Here is a 22,091-nt window from a genome sequence, read left to right as displayed (position 1 = left end):
ACAATGTAGACTTAAATAGCTTAACTTTAATTTATAATGAATTAAAGACGAAGAAATGCATTTTACCGTAATACATAAACCTATGACAATGTGCGATCACGAAATCGGAAGTTATCGGTTGCAAGTTTGTTGATATTAGAAACGAAAAAAATTATTGATTTATTGTTCTTCAAATGGTGGTCAGCATCATTTACTGATGTTCTGGATCATTTTTTTTTTTTTTTTGTCAAATTCTTCTGCTTTCTCAGATAAATTTTGCTTCTTATTTAATGCTTAAAAAAAGTGTCCTACTCTACCAATGATTCTGATAGAACTAAATGAAAACTTAATAAATAGTAGCCTGAAAATATCCTCCCCGCTAGAGGTCGTATTCAAGCTTTGCGATCTCGAATAATACGAATTTTATTAATTTTATGCTGATGAAAACCAAAACAATAAAGAAATGAATAAGGAAAAACTGGATCCTACCACGTGATTGATCCTTCCACGTGAAACTGCGACACCATCATTAAACCTACTCAAAACAAAATAAAAATCGCAACAAGATTTAGCTGGGAAGTTTAGTTGCAACATTTTATCAGGCATCATTATTAAAAAGTATTTCCCTTTCACACTCATGCGTTCTCAATTTTGATTGGCTGTTTTGTGCCATACTAACAGCAAGTCTTCTGCGATTGGCTATGTGTAATCATTTTACTCTCTTAAGAAATAATAAAAATTAAAAATAATAGTTCTAAACAAATAAATAAAATTTCATTTTATTTTGAAAACACCAAAGAATAACTAATAATTTGAAATAAAAAAGGACACGAATTTATGCAGAATTTATAAATTTTAACTAAGTGTACAATAGTAATTTAATTCTGTAGTATGTACATTTTGTAGTTAAAAAAAACACTTCAACTAAAAAGTTAATCTATACCAATTATACGAATTCAAATAAAGTGTTTATGCAATTTATTAACGAGTTCCTTATCTCCTGAATCAAGCCATTATGTTGAAACACTTGCCAAATCGAACCCTTTATCTAATTAGTTGAATAATATTTTGTTTAAGTAAACGTTGCATTACTCAATTTTAAACCTTTTTGTATTAAATAATAATTTGTTTCCAAAAAATCACCAACAATATCAAACAAAAAAAACAACAAAAACGAAGCGGGGAAAAAATTTACGGTATGCTGTGCTCTGCTTAGGAAGCCATGCAATACTTTTGTCAAATTTCAACAAAGTTCGTCAACAGACATATTTGATATCCATGGAGCAATATAATGTTGTTTTGTTTTTTTATTCAAAAAACAGTCTAAACTTAGGCTTTTAAATTTTATCAGTTGAAATTGGTTGAGTTAACAGGATTGGAAAGAAAACCGGGTCATTTAAACCGCGGTTTAAACCATATTCGTTGTTAGTGCTTAATAGTTGACGAATTAACTAAGCAGTTGCCAATGCTTAATTACTGATGAACTTTTAATTGAGTTTACAGTGCTTCATCACTGATAATTTTTCAGCTGTAGCATCAGAGCTTAAAGATTTCATTTGTAAATATATATGCTATTATTGCTTTATTTGATGAATTTTCTTCCCTTTTTTTTAAAGAAATGTATTAAACTTCCTTTAACTTTATCAATTATCTTCATATACATTATCCAATTATTAAAGTAAAGAACTCAAATAGGTGCAATAAACGATTTATTCATGCGATTTTTCTATCCGTATTAATTTCAGAAAATGTATTCAAATAAAATCAATTTTTATCCTGCATAATAAGTTTGAGACTAACTGACTTAGTAATAAATGGAGAATAACTTATAATACCTCTCATTAAAAAAACAAAGCATTTACTTTTTTAAAGAGAAGAGTAAGAAATGTAACTGAAATACACTTAGTTGATAATTCCTTTGAGATGTAATTAATATTCATCACTTATATTTCTCAACATTTACAATACCTTTGGGTATTGTTTGTGCAAACAAACTGCGATAAATTAAATTATGTATCCTTCGTTAAGTTTGATATATTATGCTCGATGAATTTCTCACAATTCCTTTGCTAGTTCATCGATAAAAATGCTTTATTCTTTACTTATCTTAATTTTGGTGTTTTCTTTATAATTAACATTACCCACAAACAGTTTAAGTAAATTTTTTTCCTACATTATGTGATAAGTAATTTTTCAACTGCCTTATTTATTATCATTTATATTTTAAAGCTTGGATATTCCCAACGGAATGCAGGCTATGTATAATTAATTACATATAAAAAGTATTTGAAGAGTTTTGTGGAAGTGCTAAATGTCATTTTTAAAAACTCAGATTTTTGGACTAGAAGAAATGTTATTATCAAAACATGTTCATTCTAGCTTTAGTTTAAAAGCCTTGCATTCAAGGTAAAGCTGTGGTTTTAAATTACATATTGTACCATCTTGCCGTTAAGAATTTTCTAGGTTTTAGAATGGACAAGTAACTTAAATATTTTGAGGGTTCGTAAACTTTTGAAAATTCAATATGATTTTTTCAACTAAATGAAAAATATTAAAACCTATGAAATGTCTCAATTATTGCAAATTTTCATAAATCTAGGTAATGGGAGTAACAATTTAAATATTAACAAAATAGCTGACAAACATTTTTTCATTTTCTCAAATGTGCGGGTTTTTTTACATTCATGTTTTCGCCATTTTTGCAATTTTATTGATGACGCTGCTTAAAAATAGGTAAAAATTAACTTAACAATCATGAATAACTATTACTTACTCACAGCAGCTATAAAAAATAACATGTTATTCGCTTAGAGAAAACTGTCTAAAAATAAATATTTATTTACACCTACACTGTAAAAAGTTCCTGATCAAATTATGGTATAAAATACTGGCACTTTGTGCATCACCCGTAAAATCAATTTAACCGTGAAATCCTTTTTTACAGTAAAATGTTGTACCGCATTTTGTACATTTATTTAATTAGAGTGAGTCAGAAATTTTAAGGTAGTTATTACTAAAAAAATTATGGTATATCAGTTTTTTTGTTCCGTAACATGATCTGTAAAAATTTATTTCAACGGTAAAAAATACTGACACTAACACCCTGAGTTCTGGAATTCTTTATAATGTAGTAAGAACGTTCCTGACCCAACAACTATTTATTCAATTTTTTGTTCATTTCTTAAACTTTAACTACGAGCATAGATTTAAAACAAATTTTATTTAGAAAAAATTTAAAATATATTATAGTAAATAAAAATGGAAAAAAATTTAATTTTTATAATATTTTAATTTAAAATACTGGCTCAAAATGCTTTTATTTTTAAAAAAAATTGCATTTAAAGCTATAAGTTTCGTAATAATTTGGTGCAAAATTTGTTCTAAATCTTATTTATAACCAAATTTTTTAAAAATTTAAAATATTTTAAAAAATTGTTGCCAGAAAAGTGAATTAGTTCATTTTACTGAATTTTCAGTATTACTTTATAAAATTCCACAAATTCGGTATTTCATAAAAATATAGCAGCCACCAAAAATGTAAGTTTCCAGCATTTATACGTACAATAAAATGTTTAAAATAAAATAATTCAGTTAAAAATTTTGAATTAAATACTGATTTTTTTTTTTTCAAAATCTTATTTTCTAAATGTAAACTTATCAAATGTGTCTTGTACAGTTTCGACTAAAAAGATTAGTTTTTAACATTTATACACACAATAAATTATTTAATGTCAAAATTATTTTAAAAATTTTAAAAGTGCACTGCCCATTCAAAAAAAAAAAAAAACTTTTTTTTTTCTAATAAATAAATATAGTTCATAACAACACTGTTAAGAAGTCTCTTAAATCATTAGCTTAAACAATAAATTCAGAATAAAACAAAGAAAGAGAAATAGAAATCAATCTGTTATCGATTTATCTTAAGTGCGAAAGGTTGAGTACCGAGAGTCAAGAACAAGTTCCTCTTAAGTGGGAAAAGCAGTGAAGTAGAAAGAGATGGAAAATGGAAGAGGAAGTCTTAAGATGTGGGGTTCCATAACACGTCGGAAAAATTAGCGCTTTTAGGATCACTTATCTCACTCCAAGAACAACAGAACACGGCACTTGACTCAATAAGTTCCTTTTTTTCTTCTCATCCCCCCTCACCATCTATCGATCCCCAATGGCCTGCCTGCAAAGATTTTAAGTGAAAAGGCAATATAGTTAGGATTATGGTTCTTCTAGGAAATTAGTTCTCACCGGTAAAGCAATATCGAATAGTTAAAAGTTAAACAGATTTAAAGTCATTTTGAAAATGTCTGATCGTCTATTAGAACATTTACAAAGTAGTTTTAGAGTAAACATAGTTCTAACGATGGATAATTTACAAAGCGATCTACATTAATGAGATGAAATTACGCGCTGTTTCGAAGAAAAAAAACATTTAGGTACCTTACTAATTATGTTTAATTGTAAACAAACTTTTATAGATTTTGAAAATTTGATTGACCATTTTTAAAGTTTGGTTTAAATTATTAAAATATGAAACTCAAAAAAATTGCATTTCAAAGAATAAAATCTAAATGCAACATAAATTACATTTTTCATTTATAACAACCCATTTAGCAATCGTAAAAAGTTATGACCGAGTGCATTGCAGCGGCTGGGGCATAATAACACTTTATGGTCTTGAGCTAGGAACCATTTGACTACGCCCTACAGATCTCATCTATCACCAACTGACTATCATCTTTTTTTTACCTAACCACTTATGCTTTAAAAACTAGAGTTCCTATATCTAACTTCAGACAAAGGAACTTTATGTTAGACGTGCCAGGCGGGTCAAGCAGTTTTTGTTACAAAATCACCATCAATGATCTGTGCACGTCGTCAAGGCCACAGAAATAAATTTTGAAAAAAGAATCGTACTCTAAACGCCTGTACATTTTGATTAAGCACATCAATGGAATAAAAAATAATAAATTTGAGTGCCTTAATCCTGAAGCAAAACTCAAATTTCCAGCGGTACATACTATCTTGCTCAAAGAAATTGACTGAAATTAAAAATGGATACATATTTTCAATGTTTATAAAACACAATTATTGAACTTCTGTAAAATATCACCACTTTGGTGGAATTTTTCCAAAGAGGAGAAAATTATGTCATGAGTCATGATTAAGGTAAATAAATAAATCTTAATTTTTGCATTTGAGTCCAAATGATCCAGTTTGATGTATCTTTTTAAGTATTTAAAAAGAAAAAAAAATCTGATGCCCGCCTGTGTTAACATTTGTTTATTCAGGCATCTACAGGGCGAATTTGTTGACCTCTCTTACAGAAGCACCATTAGGTGGGCCAACGTCGCTCCCACAATAAGGACAGATAGTACAGAGAAGGAAAGAACATCCATACCATGCCCGGGATTCGAAACCAGAACCTTTCTGAGGCAAGGACAGTTCCCTGCCTCCTACACAGGCCGGTCGACGGTATTTGAAAGTAAGATCACAAACTTTTTTCAATAGCGGGTAACTCTGAATTAAGAATTTGATTTTCATTCATAAAATTTTAATTAACGTGGAGGACTCTGCCTGGAGAGGGTCGAATTTTAACTTAAGAGCCTTAAATAACTGTTACGGATTCACAATAGCTATGTAGCAAGTACATCGCTAAAAAGTGTTATTTAATATGGTCACAGGGCTTTCGAAGAAAGCTCTCAAAATTTAGAATTCTCTCCGTCAAGTGAGGATGAAGCAGAAATTTAAAGGCGGTGAAAAGAAATTCTATTTTAAGACATTATTAAAGAAATGATTATGTATTGTTAATTTCTTTAATGATTATTATTTTGGTGTAACAATTGTATGATTCTTTAAATATATTTCTGCTTATTTTTAATCATTTCAGCGATGATTAAAAATGAGCAAAAATATATTAAATGAATAATGAAGAGTAGAAGAGTATCATGCATTATTTATATTTGCCTTGATAATAATCGAGATGAGTAAGACTTTCTGACAAACCTCACTGAAAAAAAATAAAAACTGATAATCATTTCAATACAGAAGGTTTGGGTTTTTATTTGTTAATGAACAAACATTTCGCAAAAAAATTTATCAATGTTTAAAACGTTTGTTGCAGAAGATTTGAAATTGTTTTTGAACTATGTATCTGATATTCCCAGTAGTAAGTTTTTAAAAAAATCCTGGCATAATACATGATGATTTTAAGAATCAAGGAAAGAAAAATTAGGAGATAGCAACATTCGGTTTTCTTCGTTCTATTAAGGTAACCTGTGATATTAAGTTTAAAAATTGGCTAAAAATTTTGCCAAGAGATGTCGCTTCTAAAGAGGAGAAACTATTAAGCAATGTTTTCAAAATAACCATTATTTCAAGCAACAATTTCGCAGACTGAGAACAAATTTTATAGACTCATAGTGTTCGGAATCGAGAAAAGCTGCTCAAATACGAAGTCAGACTATCGAAATTCAATAAGGTTAATGAGATTTGGCGTTAAAAAACGATACTTACAAAACTATTACCTTAATATATTGAGAAACGAGTATCTATTCATTTTCCAGATCCCTGATAGTTAATATAATGCCAATTTATAAAATGTAAAAATTGGGTATAAAGGTTTTTATTGTTAATAAAAATAAATTTTAGTTGATATAAAACATTTTAGTTAATTAATAAAAATTCAGGATTGATCATTTTTGATAGTGAAGATAAAAGGAATTGAAACTGAATACTCTTTTAGAAAAAATGAGAAAAACTATATGAAAATAGAAATAAATTTAAATATACTCTGCTTGGCAATCAAATAATATTACTTTGGCTGTAAATAATTTGGCTGTAAGTTATCACTCTCTTTACATCTTTAGAGGATTGCATGCTAGTAACTAATAGTTTTTTATCCTCTCTTTTTTTACAGGAGGAGATATGTTTTTTTAAAATCTACGAACCCAAAAATAAATGCTAGTTATATAATGCTAGTTGCTTCAAAACCTAATTAAAACTCTTTGAATTAAAAATATTTCATAGAAAACAATTTCTTCAACAAGTAATCAATATTAAATATTTATTCCAGAAAGAATAAAACATTTATCAACATTCACACATTTTTATAGATTTCAGGAAACCTAATAAATAATACAAAGAAGTTATTAAAGTCAAATTAATTATCATGGAAGCAAAGTTTTTTTAAGAATGATCTTTATTTTATTAGCCCATAAAGTAAAAAATTAAAACTAACGAAGTTTTCCGAAAAAATAACGATTTGCTTCAAAAATTGTCTATCATGAAATATACATACTTACCAAGTCAGAAAAAATGCCTACCCATTATTCACCATATTTTGAAGAAAAAAAGCAATTTTTTAATAGTTACAGACATAAAATAGTTTATTTACACAACATAAGTTACCAAACATAAAAAAGTAAATAAACGGAAAAAGTTCATACTCTATACTCAAAACATCTGAACCAGTTCTTCTGAAGTAATATTTCAATTTTTCATGTCTATTTGAAAAAATGAACTGTTCTTAAGAAAGGCGTGCCAGTTTTATTCGACCATATATCTTCCTAAATTGTGCCGCATAGAGAAACAGATACAAAATTTAAATGGGGCTCCAATGTGAGAAATTTCCCCACACCCAAACGTGCTTCGCATTTTATAGTTGTATATCTTTCGTTGCTTTGATTTCCACAGGGCTTTAAAATAGCAGAGCGAAATCCATTTTATTTTCAATAATAATGGAAACTGAGATGCATTTTTTCAAGCTATTTATTAGCTTATTTTATGAGAACAATTCTTGAGTTTTATGCTTACTTACTCAACAATTTTAGCAGATTTTTCGTGTGATTCTTTTTATTTTCAATTTTAACGAAAGAAATTAAAATATAATGCATAAAAAGTTTTTTTTTATTTTTATTTCCAATGAGCTGCACTATCAGTCTTTCCCGATGAGCAGACCTAGTGCATTCTCCAGAGGTGGTATCCGCTCTTTCAGGACCACCACAATGGGTGACATACCGTTGATCATGTTAATTTGGACGTCTAGTTTCTGCCACACTAGATGGCAGCACCGAGACTCTATTTGGATGCTAAAGTGCACTAGGAATTTAATTTTGCAGGAAATGCCAAGAGCCAATAAGGCACTCCAGGGATCTTTTACATGCCGCATAATCATGCGACATGGCCGCTAAGGATTTTCTGCATCCCGAAAATTCGGTGTCTGGGCCGGGGATCGAACCCGCAGACTTGGGCTCAGAAGGCTTGCATAAAAATTACATTCTTGGATAAAAAGTTGTTTTGACTACATACATGCCTTCTACATGTCTTAGGAAAGCGATTCTTCTTAATTTAATTCAGTTATAATTCTCCTCGACTAAATGATTTGAAATGTAAAAGCTTCTGACAATTCTTAAAAGATCGTCTTTAAAACTTTAGAAAGATCTCGATCATAGATTTAGAAACATCATGATCAAAGCTTTTGAAAGATCATGATCAAAAATTTAGAAACATAATCAAAGCTTTAGAAAGATCGGGATGTATCATCATGATTGTACAAACATGCACTACTCACATAAAATTTGTTCTAAATATAATAAGCAAAAAAGATTCAATCCTTTATTTAATATCGGTACTTTAATATACCACTTTTATGCTCCAAAAAGTTTAAAAGTAGTTGCTAAATTATCTGATTATTAACATTTATTTGAGATAATTATATTCCTACCAAAAGCATGAATATAAAAATTACTATTCAAACTTCTAAAAAAAATTTAAAGCTTACGTGAACTTTATGTAATCTATAATAATTAAAAAGGCACCAATTTTGGACGTAAATGTTCTTTTATTTTTTTTTTATTAAATGACTTTATTAAGTTATGCTTTATTAAGATTCCAGGGAATCAAGAAGAGCTGATATGAGTGGGATGAAAATTATTTTAGTATTGTCGAAATTGAATTGATGCCTAAGATGTACAGCAAGTGATGATTTTTCGTATTTTTGATAGCAGACATATCTATCGCGTTCCTTAAGTCTATTTTTTTTTCATTTTAAATAAGTCACGATTAAAAAATTTAGACTTAAAGAAAACGATAGATATGTTGTTTCAAATTTGTATATTTTTTAAGCTAAAAGAGTTTTAGAATGAAATGAATGGTTTAAATACCATATATTTTGGTTTCATTTGCCAGAATTGTGAGTTTTTTCTCAAAAATATCAAAATACCGTACAGTATGGTGATTTGACCAGATTTTATTTTTCTGTGTGCATCTAGTTTTAATTATAAGTTTTAATTATAAGAATATTTATACACGCGGTGCTTAAAATAGTAAACGAAACACGTGCATAATTTTTGATCCAATAAACAAACTTTCACAAACTATAATCTTGATTATTCAAAAGGTAAACACTAAATATACTAATTAATTAGAGTTCACAGTATTTTAAACTACGGTATAACGCAAAAATTCGATGAAGTCAAATGTTTGACGTTCAAAATATTGGGGTAACCACAATCAGGATGGTATGGCCCTAATAATGCATTTGGGAAAATGCTTGAAAGTTAAACCCCTTCATAGTAATTTCATATTTTCACACTTGTTTTATTTTTATAGATGGTTCATCAAAAAAATTATTTTAGTAGTTATTTAATACATTTTATTGCTTATTTCACTAATGAAAGAAAACAAAAAATTATGGTATACAAATGTTAATATTCCTTAAACTTTATGTAATTTTAAAAGACAAAATTTTAATAAAATGACTTGAATAGTTCATAAAAAAATAAATAAGAAAGTTTTTTGAAGTGATATATCTCGGATACTTTTTGATTCCAGAAATGAAGATAAATACATTACTAACTTAATTTGAAGTAATGATCACATCCGTAACTTTATCGTTAGTTTTTACGAGACCTTATTCTCTGTTCAAAACTGTTTCCTAATTTAGAATCCCGAAATAAAATATTCGCAACTTAGCATAACAAATCGATACCCCCTCGATATCTTCAAGAAAAAAGAAGACAAATAAATATAATTATCCTCAGTTTTTCGTGTCTAGGTACTTGAAAGATGCCATGCGATCCCTAGGATTTTTCCTCAGAAGAGGAATGATTTATCTCGCCATTTATCAACAAGAACTAAACAAACAATGAAAAAAAGAACTTCCGGAAAGATATTAATCTACTGCACTAGCATGAAAAAGAAAAAGAATATGAAAAATGCTGTGGAATACCTTTACAGAGAGTAAAGATGTAGAATAATAAAATAAAGTAAGGTTAAAATCAACTCTATTTTTTCGTTAATAAAAGAAAAAACTCAATATTGGTTTTTGACAACTGTAATGATTTAAACGCATTTAAGTCAATTGTCACATGTAAGGAAATTTTTCACCACAATTTAACGTAATAGTATTTCTTTTTCCTTGTTTAAGAAAGGGTGCCGTATTAGTTAATCATGATAAATTACTTTCTTACATTACCGTTTATCAAATATTTCAGAACGGGATGTTGGGAAATTGTACCTATTCTTCTAAAAATTTAAACATAAATCAGAATATTAGAAGAATTAGAGCTAAGTTATTAATTGAAAAGTTTTTTTTTAACATGATATATATATATATATATATATATATATATATATATATATATATATATATATATATATATATATATATATATATATATATATATATATATAGTCTTATAAAATAGTTCTGTCAGTACCTAGGTTAGTATATTTGTGTATTTAAACGGCACCAATTGTCACAATACCGATAGCATCTGTTACAAAATTAGTTTATCATTGACATCAGTAATAGTATGGTAATTTTTTACTATTCCCCTAAGCGGATAAGTATCTTTTCTCCATTAATTTCACTTTTAAGTATATAGCTTTATTTCACTTATCGTTAATTTCAAATTATCTAATTTTATAATATCACGTTCCAATAACGTAGATATAAACAAAATAAACGTCTGGTTTCTGATAACTTTAGAAATGCTAATTTGGGTACATAGCCTTTTTTCCTATTAAAGATAGTTGTATGCTAGCAAAGATCACTGATGTTTTAAATATTATCTATCTTTTAAATATTTGCAAAAACGGAATTCCATCCCTAACAGACTAATTAAAATGCTTGAACAATTTTGGAAGACGTTTAAAAGTTTGGAAGTTAAAAATGCCTTTTGCAGCTGCATTAAAAATTTCAGGATGGATACGCAAACGGTTGGGAATAGTTATAAGAGAGAAACACCCATAGAGATAAATTTTTCACTTCATTATTAAAGTAATTAATGTCATTTAGTTAGGAAACTATAAAAAAATAATAACTGAAAGCATATTAATACTTTGCCAGTCGTAAGGGTTTAAACGTACAAAATACGAGATTAGAAGAGTTTTGAGAAAAAAATTTTAACAGAGATTGAGATTTTAAAATCTTAAAATTTCATCTACAGCACAAATTATAATTCCTTTTAATTTAAAATTTTCGCCGGAATGTTAGTAGTTTAAATATTATAACAGCTAATCCCCTTTATTTGTAAACAAAGAAAATCCAAAGTCAATCTGTGGAAAAATTAAATTTATGGGAAAATTTGTCAATGAAATTAATCCTCATTTATAGAAGAAGTGACAACATAGTATATTATTCCGAAAAACAGAGGATCTGTTTTACGTTGGAAATATCTTAAAATTAACGTATTAATTTGGAAGATAATAGAGAGCCTTTGCGTTATGTTTACATTGCGTAAACGCTAACGCTAACCTTGCTTACCACTCCTTAGCGATAATGCGCATGCTCAGAAATAGCGTTTTGCATCTATCAACTATCGTAGGTATGTTAATTTTAACTTAAATACTTTAAAATAGAAGCAAAACAAAAAAAAAACGTCTAAACTGTGGTATAACCGACAAAATATTTGGCCTAAGTTTTAGCTTCGGATACTTATGAAGATCTGGAACATTGGAAGGATGCACATCAAAATAAAGTCAATGCTACTGAAAAGAAATCTACATTGCAAAACATACCGGAAAATATGAAACTAAATCTGAAGCATTTTAGGAGAGAAGACAGGTCGAATTTGAGAAAGTCAATGCTTAACTCTTTCTATTTTTCTTAACTTTATTGAAAATGCGAATATAAAACTTAAGTGAAGCTTATTCAAACTGATATATGCGTGTACACTGTATGTACACCTATCCGCTTAGTTTACTATCGCCAGTTGTAATATATGCATATTATATGTACTCTTAAATTTATTGTGATTGCGAAGCACAATATTTTTTTTTTTTAAAGTGTAAGAGTGTGTAAATTTTAAATTCATAATAAAAATACTACTACTGAACATTTATCTATCGAGAACTGATAGTGAAAGTAAACATAAAGGTTTGCTGTTTATCGCCAACATTATCTGCTGATTCCTGCTTGTGTCAGCAATTCTTTCCTTTCTAACTATTAGTCAGTTTAAAGTCGTTTTTCATAACCTTGGTGTTAATCAGCTAAAAGTAGTGCCATGTATCAGGTGACTTTATTTACTTTCTCTATTGATTCTCGCTGAACTGAGTGCAGAAATAGTATTTTAATTTCAACTTATTATTTTCACTCTGTTACACTCTTAAAATTATTGCGCTATGCAATCGATCAAAAGGAATACAGGAGTACAACATTTACAATTAGAATAACATTTACATTAACATTTACAATTAGAATAAACTTCATTCAAGATTTATATTTACATTTTCAATAAAATTAAAATCTAAATAGCTAAGCACTTACTCTTTTAGATTCATCCTGTCTTCTCTTCTAAAATATTTTAGAATAAGTTCAATGACAACAACTCCAATTTTTTTGCTTTTCAGTAAATAACTTATTTTTTAAAGTTTCAGTTAGTACTTATTACCAAGCTCTGTTTCAAGACTAATCAATTTTAGCAAAGACTCACTTAAGTTTATAAAGTTACAAAATGGACAAGTGAATAAAAATATTTTTTAGCAACTAATAATGTTTAACAAACATACCACATGTTAATAAGCAATTTTTCATGCAACCGTACATTTCTTTCTTTTCATTCGAATATTATTCACAAATCATGTAAGAAATAATAAAGTATCAAAATAATAAAAAAAGGAAATGCATGAATTCAAATATATGAAGTAAAATTTTTTGATCGTAAAAAATTTTCTTCCATATCAAAGAAAATCCACTATGGCCTAGTTCGTCAATCTGAAGTATATTTCTTGACAAAACTGCGACAATTTTAACATAAGTGCTTCTTCTATTTCCCGCTCTTTTATACCATCGTATATCACCGATTTCGACAAATTATTCCTATTTTAAAAAATATAATGAAAATAAAAATAAGCAAAATGAAGAAGAAATGAAATAATTAAAAATAAACGGAGGGAAGCTTTCGACAACGCAAACAAACGGAATACAGCTCAATCAAATCAACATACACTGGTGGACAGAATTAAGACATGGAAGACATTTTCCCAAATATCTCAAAAAATACTGAATATAAATAAATGAAATTTGGTATGGATATAGCTTATTCCATGATAATAAAGTATGCAAAATAAAAATGAAAGCACCATTCACTGACAAGACCTATTGCCAATAAATCCAATGCAGTCTGAACTTAAGGATAAAAGATGGCAATAAAAGTGAGGCTTGTACAGTGTGTGTTGCCTCTAGTATGGTGTATGGTTACCCCTGACAGACAGACAGCATGCACAACGATTATGCATGCTGTTACTAAGGGAGTTAAGGAGGACTTGTGGAAGACCCTCCCATTCTTCCACCAGAGCAATTTTTAACTCCAGAATGGTTCTGGGGGAGGTTGGTGCATCGCAAGAGCATCCCAAGCATATTCAATAGGACTCAGGTCACGGGATTTGGCTGGCCAATCCATTCGTTGAATATCCTCGCTTTCCAGATATTCATCAACCATGATAACCCTATGTGGTCACGCATTGTCGTCCATAAAAATGAACTCAGGGCCAACAGCGCCCTTGAAAAGACGCACATATGGCACTATGACCACCTGCCTGTACCTCTGGGCATTCACGGAACTATTGTCAAACACATGGAGCGGTGTGCGGGTATCTTGCAGGTGCAAATGAATGTGCGAAAATGCTTTCCATTTCTAAATTTTGCCCACCAGTGTACATTAAAATGGGCGACTTTTGAGAAATAGCGTTTACGCTAAGGTTATGCCAAACGTAATTCAAAAACTGTATTTAAAGGCATCTGCTAATTTTTATGTTAAATTTTGCCCATGCGCTGTTAAGCTTAATTGGCGTTTGCATTAACAGGAAACCGTAACGTAAAGCAAAAGCTCTCTATTATTTTGTTATTTAATTACTTAATTTAAAATGCGACTTACATAACATCCTTAAAACTATATTTCATAACTCATGTAATTTAAATCCTATTAAAAAAAAGGAAATTATAAGGTGATTATGAAATCACATTTAAGTAATGTCTACCCTAAAATTCAGATTCAACCGCGCACTTCTCCTGCTTTTTTGCCTATCGTAAATTTTTAGGACTATTTTATAGTGCATATTATAAACAGTGAGCACTATTAAAAATAAAAATAAAAACATTTCGATAACTTTTGGATTATTGCGTACTACGATAACATCAGAATGGTTCGAAGAACTTCACTTAAACAAGCAAATTATTTATGCTGACGATATTTTAAGCAACAAAATTCGACACAAAATCTTACTTCCCGTCAAATTTGAATTTTTGATCCTAAAAGCATGGGACTTATCACAATCTGTAAAGCATTATTCGAATAATTTAAGATAGAAATCGGTCGAAATTTTGGACCGTATAATGTTAATTTCCTTTTTTTTGCGCTGAATAGTATAAAAAAGACGTATTTTTAAAGCTTCTTTATCTAATAACTGATTGATGAATTCAGCTCAAATTTTAGGTTTTGTACTTCAAAATTATTTGATTAAAAATAATGTGAAAACTTGCATAGCTTATAATTCAATAGATTTTTTATTATTTTGTAATAAATAATAAAAAGTAATAAATAAATCAGAGTTATCACAGAATTTCTACGCAGAATTATTGTTGGATAAAATAGCTTAATGATTTCAAAATTTATTTTTTATTATCTTAAATATTTACAAAGATGTGGTGAAATATGCAAGAAGGGAGATTAATATTAAGAGTCCAAATTTTCCGATCATTCCTCAACCTAAACTATTGAATCCATATTTTCTAGATTGCAGCTACCCACCCTCTTATTTTGGGAATTAAAATTTAAATCTGTCAAAAAATTGCATGTTTGTTCAGAAGAAATCAGTCGTTTTTTGTTTATTATTATAATATTTAAGATTGGCCTATTGAATCATTAAGAATGCATTTTAGTACTTGAAAATTCAGTCTGTCTACAAGTTATTAAGGTGTTCCTCCTTTTACTCTCTGTACTTAGAATATAATAAGACCATACGATTCAAAAAACTATGACGTAAACGCAAATATGAAAAAAGAGGAAAAAAGCAAAAAAGAGCCAAAGGGATTACAAGGGCACCTGGATTCTTGGAATATTTATCTGAAAGGCATAAAAAATTTTATATATAACCATATATAAACCCCTAAAATGTCTAACCATACATTGCGTACATACACCTTTCATATGTAATTAAAATGATAATTAATTTTACAGCTACTAAACAAGGAATAGTTAATTTATCATCATAGTTAACTAACCGTACGTTTTTTTAATCAAATAATCAGAATCAGTCGGGGGGAAATGATTCATTCTGACATAAAACTAAATGATTTTTTTTTAAAAATCAAATCGATGGGATAATCTTTTTCTGTAAAAAGCGAAATTTGAATTTCCTTTAATTAATTCTTTAATTGGGCGATTAGTTACAAGGAGGAGGGAAATTAAAGTTATTAGAGAGAGAAGAATTTTGTAATCAATTAAATATTTATTATACGAGATAAGGTTGTTTCTCATTGAATAAATTCCTTGGTAATAAAAAGCTAAATAAACATGATACTTCAAAGATTATAACAGGAAAAGCTTAAAAACTTTTCAAGTAATGAAGTCTGAAGTTTTTAAATTGATTAGAACTTTTTGCCATTTCTTTTAATTATTTCATTAAGAGGTTACATGGAGTGCAATTTGCTTCTTAGATGAGTTTAAAACCTTCTTTTCTCTTCTAATTTTTTTTCTCGGAATACTTAATTATAAAAATTAACTTACGCAGCGAGACATAAAACTACTTAATTTGAAGGAAAGCAATTACTGTTTTTGTTATTTTACTGATTTTGCAGTTTTCTTTAATATAAGGGTTTCGAAATACTTTGAATAATTTAAATTATAAATCTGAAAAATTTTATGTAATCTGCTTTTTTACTGTTCTGTATTTGAAATGTTTCTATTTGTCAGCAAATTATTAAGTATGCAGAGATAATTATGGTTTATTTATCCGAAATAATCATTCATTTTGACTTAAAAACATTTTGCATATTTTTTGATTTAAAATTATTTTACATTTTAAGAGGTCAATTTGGTGAAATAAATACCATACACTATAATAATTTCAGCTGGCAACAAGAATTTTATTTGCTTCTTAAAAGCATTAACATTTGTTGTTGCTTTTAAAATGCTCATTGAATTTTCAATCAACTAATGACCAAATCAATATTTGCCACCTCAATTAACTAATCAGTAATTAACTAAAATTTATTTGTTAATCGTACTTAATTAGTTTATTTATTCACATTATGGAATAGATTGCATTTCTTAAGTGATAGAGTTCAAAGTTTTTTTAAATTTTAAAAAAATTAAATTAATTTAAATTAAATAGTAATTTAAATAGTAAGACTTTAATTTAAATAGTAATTCAGAATTAAACAAATATTACGTTACGTAAGAAAATTTAAATAATTTTTATATAGCTATATTTTAGATGCGTCAAATGCATGTATGCCCAAGGTATCATATGTAAGACCAATCCTTTCTAACTCTAGTGGCCCAAGGACGGACGTGATCTTAATACGATACTCTCACATTACATCTCTTATTAGCACGTATTCGTACTGTTTAGTACGCATATTCTTCCTGATGAAGAGCATCTTTCTCATTCTACCGGTTAAGAAACTGAAATTATTTGCATAATAACATTACAAGGAGATAAATTAGTAAAAAAATTGAAAATTTAATAAAAACACTTTTCAATAAAAAAAAAATTTAATTAAATTTTTTTTCGAAATTTATACATTTGCGTTGAAATTTTTTTTTTAATCAATTTCTCACGAATCATGGGGCTCACGGAGAACACCAGGCTAGATTTTTTGGCAAAGAAGTACTCTGTGACTCCTGCAATACTTTTGAAAATCTGAAACATATTTTAATAAATTGCAGTAAATTTCAAGACCTTCAACAAAAACTTTTTTCTGTACATTTAAATTGCACTCGACTTAGATTATTTTGGAAGCAGAAGAAAGTCAAACAGAAAATCATTAAAATAATGGAACGCCTTTTCCTTACGGGAACTTTACTTGACTAGACGGCGTCAACAAATGTGTGCTTTACAATTAACGAGCTCTACATTTCATGTAATGCATTAATTGTATCTCACTGTTAACAATTTTCTGTATTCTAATAACATTATTATTATTATTTATTTATTTATTTATTTGCTTATTTATTTATTTTTATCTTGAATCTTCGCAAATACTCTATTTGTATTCTTCAGAAATGATTGTCGAATTTTCGATTAATTTATTATTCAAAATTTTGTCAAATTTTCTAACTATTCATGTTTTGAGTTTCCTCTTGTTTGTGTATTTTTCTTCACGGCTGCCTCGCCGTAACTCTTCTTTTTGAAATTGTATCTGTTTTCATGGGCTTTGGACAAATTCTGGTACTTTTCATCATCACAATATGTTTGTTACCTTTTTTTCAATGTTTTTTTTTTAATTGATGCCTCGCCTATTATGTTTGTACACTCAAACTCCTACATTCTATTTTCTGAGTAACTACTATTGCTAATTCTAAGATTTCACTAAATTCTTAGAGGCCTTCTGGTGTTGCCATGGATCGCCACCAAGACTACCTTTTTGAATCCTCTCTTTCTTTTGCTGAGAGATCACGTACGCGCACTTAGACCCTACAGTATTCTCCGGATGCCCCCTGACGGGGGAGGGACGGGGTTAAGAGCTTTGATACATTTGTGTTGATGTTTTTTGTATTTTATAATTAAAAAAAATTTTGTTGCTTAGAAATTGTCATTTATCTAAGGCAGTTAAAAAATAAAGGGTGAAACAAAACTTTGGGCAAATTTTTCCTCTGAACTTTCACGATTTATGATTTTATTTATTTGTTATCGTCTGTTTAATTTTAACTAACCTAAATATTTTAGATTTCGGTTAATAAATAAGAAATAACCTTTTCTCTCCAAGCGATAATGACTCTTGCATTACGAAACACTTTTAATTGTCGCACACATACTTAAAAAGTCTTAATTCTAAAACAGGGATATCTTCAGTGTTAACCTGTCGAACACTAAAAGGACCATATAGCTAAGGTCCTAATAATGGCATTTTGCATCAATTTTGAATTTTTTGCTCCTTTAAGGCATTTTGTTTTTTAAACTTAGGATAATTTTTGTTCTCTTTTAAGCATTTTTTGAAGTACTAACTCATTATTACAACTTTAATACACATTTTAACTGAGTCGTTTTATTCCATGCATTACATCTTGAAAATACTCTTCTAGAAAATCCTAATAATTCAAAATTGTGTTTGTTTTTAGATAGACACACTTATTAGGTTATCCCTGAAGAATCCACACAACGCACGTAACTACGATTATTATATTGAAACTTTAATCAAAATTTTGTACATACAAGGGAATATTTTTTTTTATTTTAAGAGCATTTTTATTTTTTTTAAAGAATTTTTGCTATATTTAAGGCGACTTTATAGGAATATTTCAGGTCATCAAAATATCGGCTCTACATATAACACTGAATTAGATGCCTGCAGGTAACATCACGCATGGGTCAGTCAATCAATTTCGACTCACACGCGTGATGTCGCTGGCAGGCATCCAATTAAATCTGATCCGAAATTTGATTCAGTGTGATAATAAACCCAAGCTTTAAAGCTGTAACGCTTACACGCCAAGCCCAACCACGTGGTTTGACTCAACCATGTGATCAGTTGCATGTACCCACGTTTTTAGAAAATAATTACTTCTTGTTTTAAGTTGCTGTCTGAACCATTTGGGAATAGTTGAAATTGTTGATTGAGATTGCTTTATGTTGCTTATCACTGAGCCATGGGGAAAAACCAAATTATTATAATAATTTGGTCAATGCTTTACTATTTTATTGTGCCGATATTTCCTCACAATGTATATAAATTAATCGAGCAAACTTGGAACTAAATGACTTATGTAATAGGCGAGCATTTCCACTCAAAACAGATCCTGTGTTCCAGTTCACTAGTTTTGAATGTGTGTCAAGCAAATAGCGATCTGATGATATCATTATACATACATCTCGTCCTTAAGTACTAGAACGTTCATTAATTAAACCTCCTCCTACTCCTCGCATATCTTCACTGTCACAGATGTCCTTAACATATTACTTGGGACAATTCTCGAGAAGCATTTCTCACGGAGAGTGAATTACAACTGCACTTTCCCTTATATGGAAGGAACCACCAAATGACGAAAGTGTGAAAAAGATTATTGGCGCTAATGATTTTTGAACATCTTTTGGTCTTTTGAACATTGACTGTCGTGTCTTTGGTTTTTTTAAATATTTTCAATTTAATACTACCTCTAAAACTTAAAATACGACACATGTACTTATACTGTAAAAAATTACGGATCAACTTATGGTAAAAAGTACCAGCACTTAGGAAGCAAATACTTTTTACCATAAAATCCAGTTTTATCAAAACATGTTGCGGAACAAAAAAAGCCTGATAGTCTGCTGAATTTTTATAGAAATATAATTACCGTAAAATCACTGAATCACTCAAATTAATTAAAAATCCCTGTAAAAATCATGGTATAATATTTTACGGTAAAAATGGATTTTACGATAAAATGGCTTTTGCGGATGATACACCCAAAGTGCCAGAAATTTATATCGTAATCTGGAATTTTTTGCACTGTAGGTATATGTTTTAAATTTAGACGGAGATTATAAGTTAAAAATTAATGTTCTGCTTTCGTCAGCGAAAACTGTTGATCATTCGCTGAAATTTGCTGTTTTCAATTTTTTTATTTACTGAAACCATTTGAAACATATTCTGAAATTCAGTAATTAACGAGTAACAGAACTTTATCTTTATTAAATAATCTTTGATTATGATTATTAAATTCTTTAAGAAACAGAAAATAGTAAAAAAATAGGAATTATTTGTTACTTTCAAAAATTATGAACTTAATTTCCCCCATCGATCGTCTTGAAAGATTACTGGATTATTAAACGAAGTATTTTATTGATATCATATCATGCGTGCAGAAAACCAATCTCTCTCTAACTCTATACTATGTATATTCTACACTTTCTAACTGTTGCCGATTGTTCTGAGATAGCTCAGCACGCATGCGCCTTTCCTCCACGCAGTAGAAGAAAGGCAATGTGCTCACCTTTGTATCATTTATTTATAAAAAAAATTAAAATACTGACATATTTTATGTAGAATAAATAAAAATTTAATGAATTAAGGTTTAAAGTAGCATTTTAGTGAGTTTGAAGTACATGGAAATGGGGCAATACGTCCACCTCCGTATGATTTGTTTATAAAAATTAAAATCGTAATAAATTTTTGGAAGAATAATTGACGAATTGAGTGAAGGAAAGTTTTAAGTGACATCGTAGTGAGTTTGAATAAATTACTTAAAAAGCGTATACGTTGATAATGGATAATAACAGTTGCACCTTGCCCTTATTTCTTGACTGAAAGCTTTCAATTGGTTACTTGCAACTCGAGAAAAAGCGAAATAATTATGCCTAACCATGTTATTCAAATCAGATTTGATTGGTTATCTGTTAGCAACATCACGCAAATGTATCGAACCTAATTGGTTCTGATTGGGCGTCCCTTACAAACTTAGAGGGGAGGTTGAGAGCATCGTTATGAGCCATAATTACACAGGAAAACGAATCTCTATAGGTAGTGCTGTAGGCAAGCTCTCTAAGTCAACACTTTTGGCTTCCTCATTGTAGACGCCGACTGCCTGCGCTCAACATGAATCGTTTTACAAACGCTGTTCGGTTGTATTGGGATAGATATCCAACGAGGCACCAACTAAATCATCACATATTTCGCTCGGGTGATCTCAGAAGATTGCGGAACGTGGGTCCTTCACAGCCAGGATTGAAGGTATTTGGCGGGTGTAAGCAATACAAACACTCATAATCGAAGAGGGTCTGTTGTATGCTGTGGACCGAAATCCTGATACCAGAGTACAGGTCCTTGCCGTTGACACCGGAGCATCTGCAGCCTTATATTCCCTTCATGTTCAGAGAGTACAGCCGAGTGAAGACCCATTATGTATCGCATTTGCTCAGTTGCTTCTACAATGGATAAAGGCTGATGAGCATTTTTCCAGTTCTGTTTTATTCAGTGATGAAGCATCCTTTCACAAAAAGTGTGTTCAATATGCTCAACGTGCACATGTGGGTCTTAAACAACCCACATGTAGCCCGATCACGAGCTGCACAACAACGCTTCACAACGTGTGGGCGGGTAGCATGGGGTACAATTTAGTCGATCCATACATCTAACCACCTCTACTGGATGCTCAAAACTATCTCGTCTTCCTTCAGGAGGTACTTCCGAAAATGTTTAACGGCGTCCCTGCACATGTTCGGCGGGAAATGTATACTTTTGTATATTTTAATGTTTGAAGTAATGTGATTCATAAGACTATGGAATGTAAAGTTTAAATAGGCCTTTCATGTTACATTATTAAATTTAGTAAGACGAGTTTGCAGACATTAGGTTTTAACTCTAATAAGAAGATACATATTTTTTTCTGCTTATTTACAAATATTTGTCCGATGGGCTTTGGATGTTCCTTCTCTAAAAAAAGAGATACCATTTTATTTTCGCTTGCATAAGA

At 29.5% G+C, this 22,091-nt stretch overlaps 2 protein-coding genes across 2 annotated transcripts in view; one reads left to right on the top strand and one right to left on the bottom strand.

Moving 5' to 3' along the window:
- Positions 1-22,091, bottom strand: part of LOC107447114 (uncharacterized) — a 242,778-nt gene that overhangs the window by 178,502 nt on the left and 42,185 nt on the right. The window lies entirely within an intron of this gene.
- LOC107447101 (uncharacterized) overlaps positions 12,435-22,091 on the top strand; it is an 83,388-nt gene continuing 73,731 nt past the window's right edge. The window contains exon 1 of the mRNA XM_016061915.3: positions 12,435-12,488. Within this exon, the coding sequence (XP_015917401.1) occupies positions 12,480-12,488 (9 nt within the window). The 5' untranslated portion in view covers positions 12,435-12,479. The remainder of the gene's footprint in view (positions 12,489-22,091) is intronic.

This window comes from Parasteatoda tepidariorum, chromosome 3 (assembly GCF_982258835.1).
Source record: "Parasteatoda tepidariorum strain Cologne lab strain chromosome 3, Ptep-v5.0, whole genome shotgun sequence".
NCBI lineage: Eukaryota > Metazoa > Arthropoda > Arachnida > Araneae > Theridiidae > Parasteatoda > Parasteatoda tepidariorum.
This window is presented reverse-complemented; position numbering and strand designations above follow the sequence as displayed.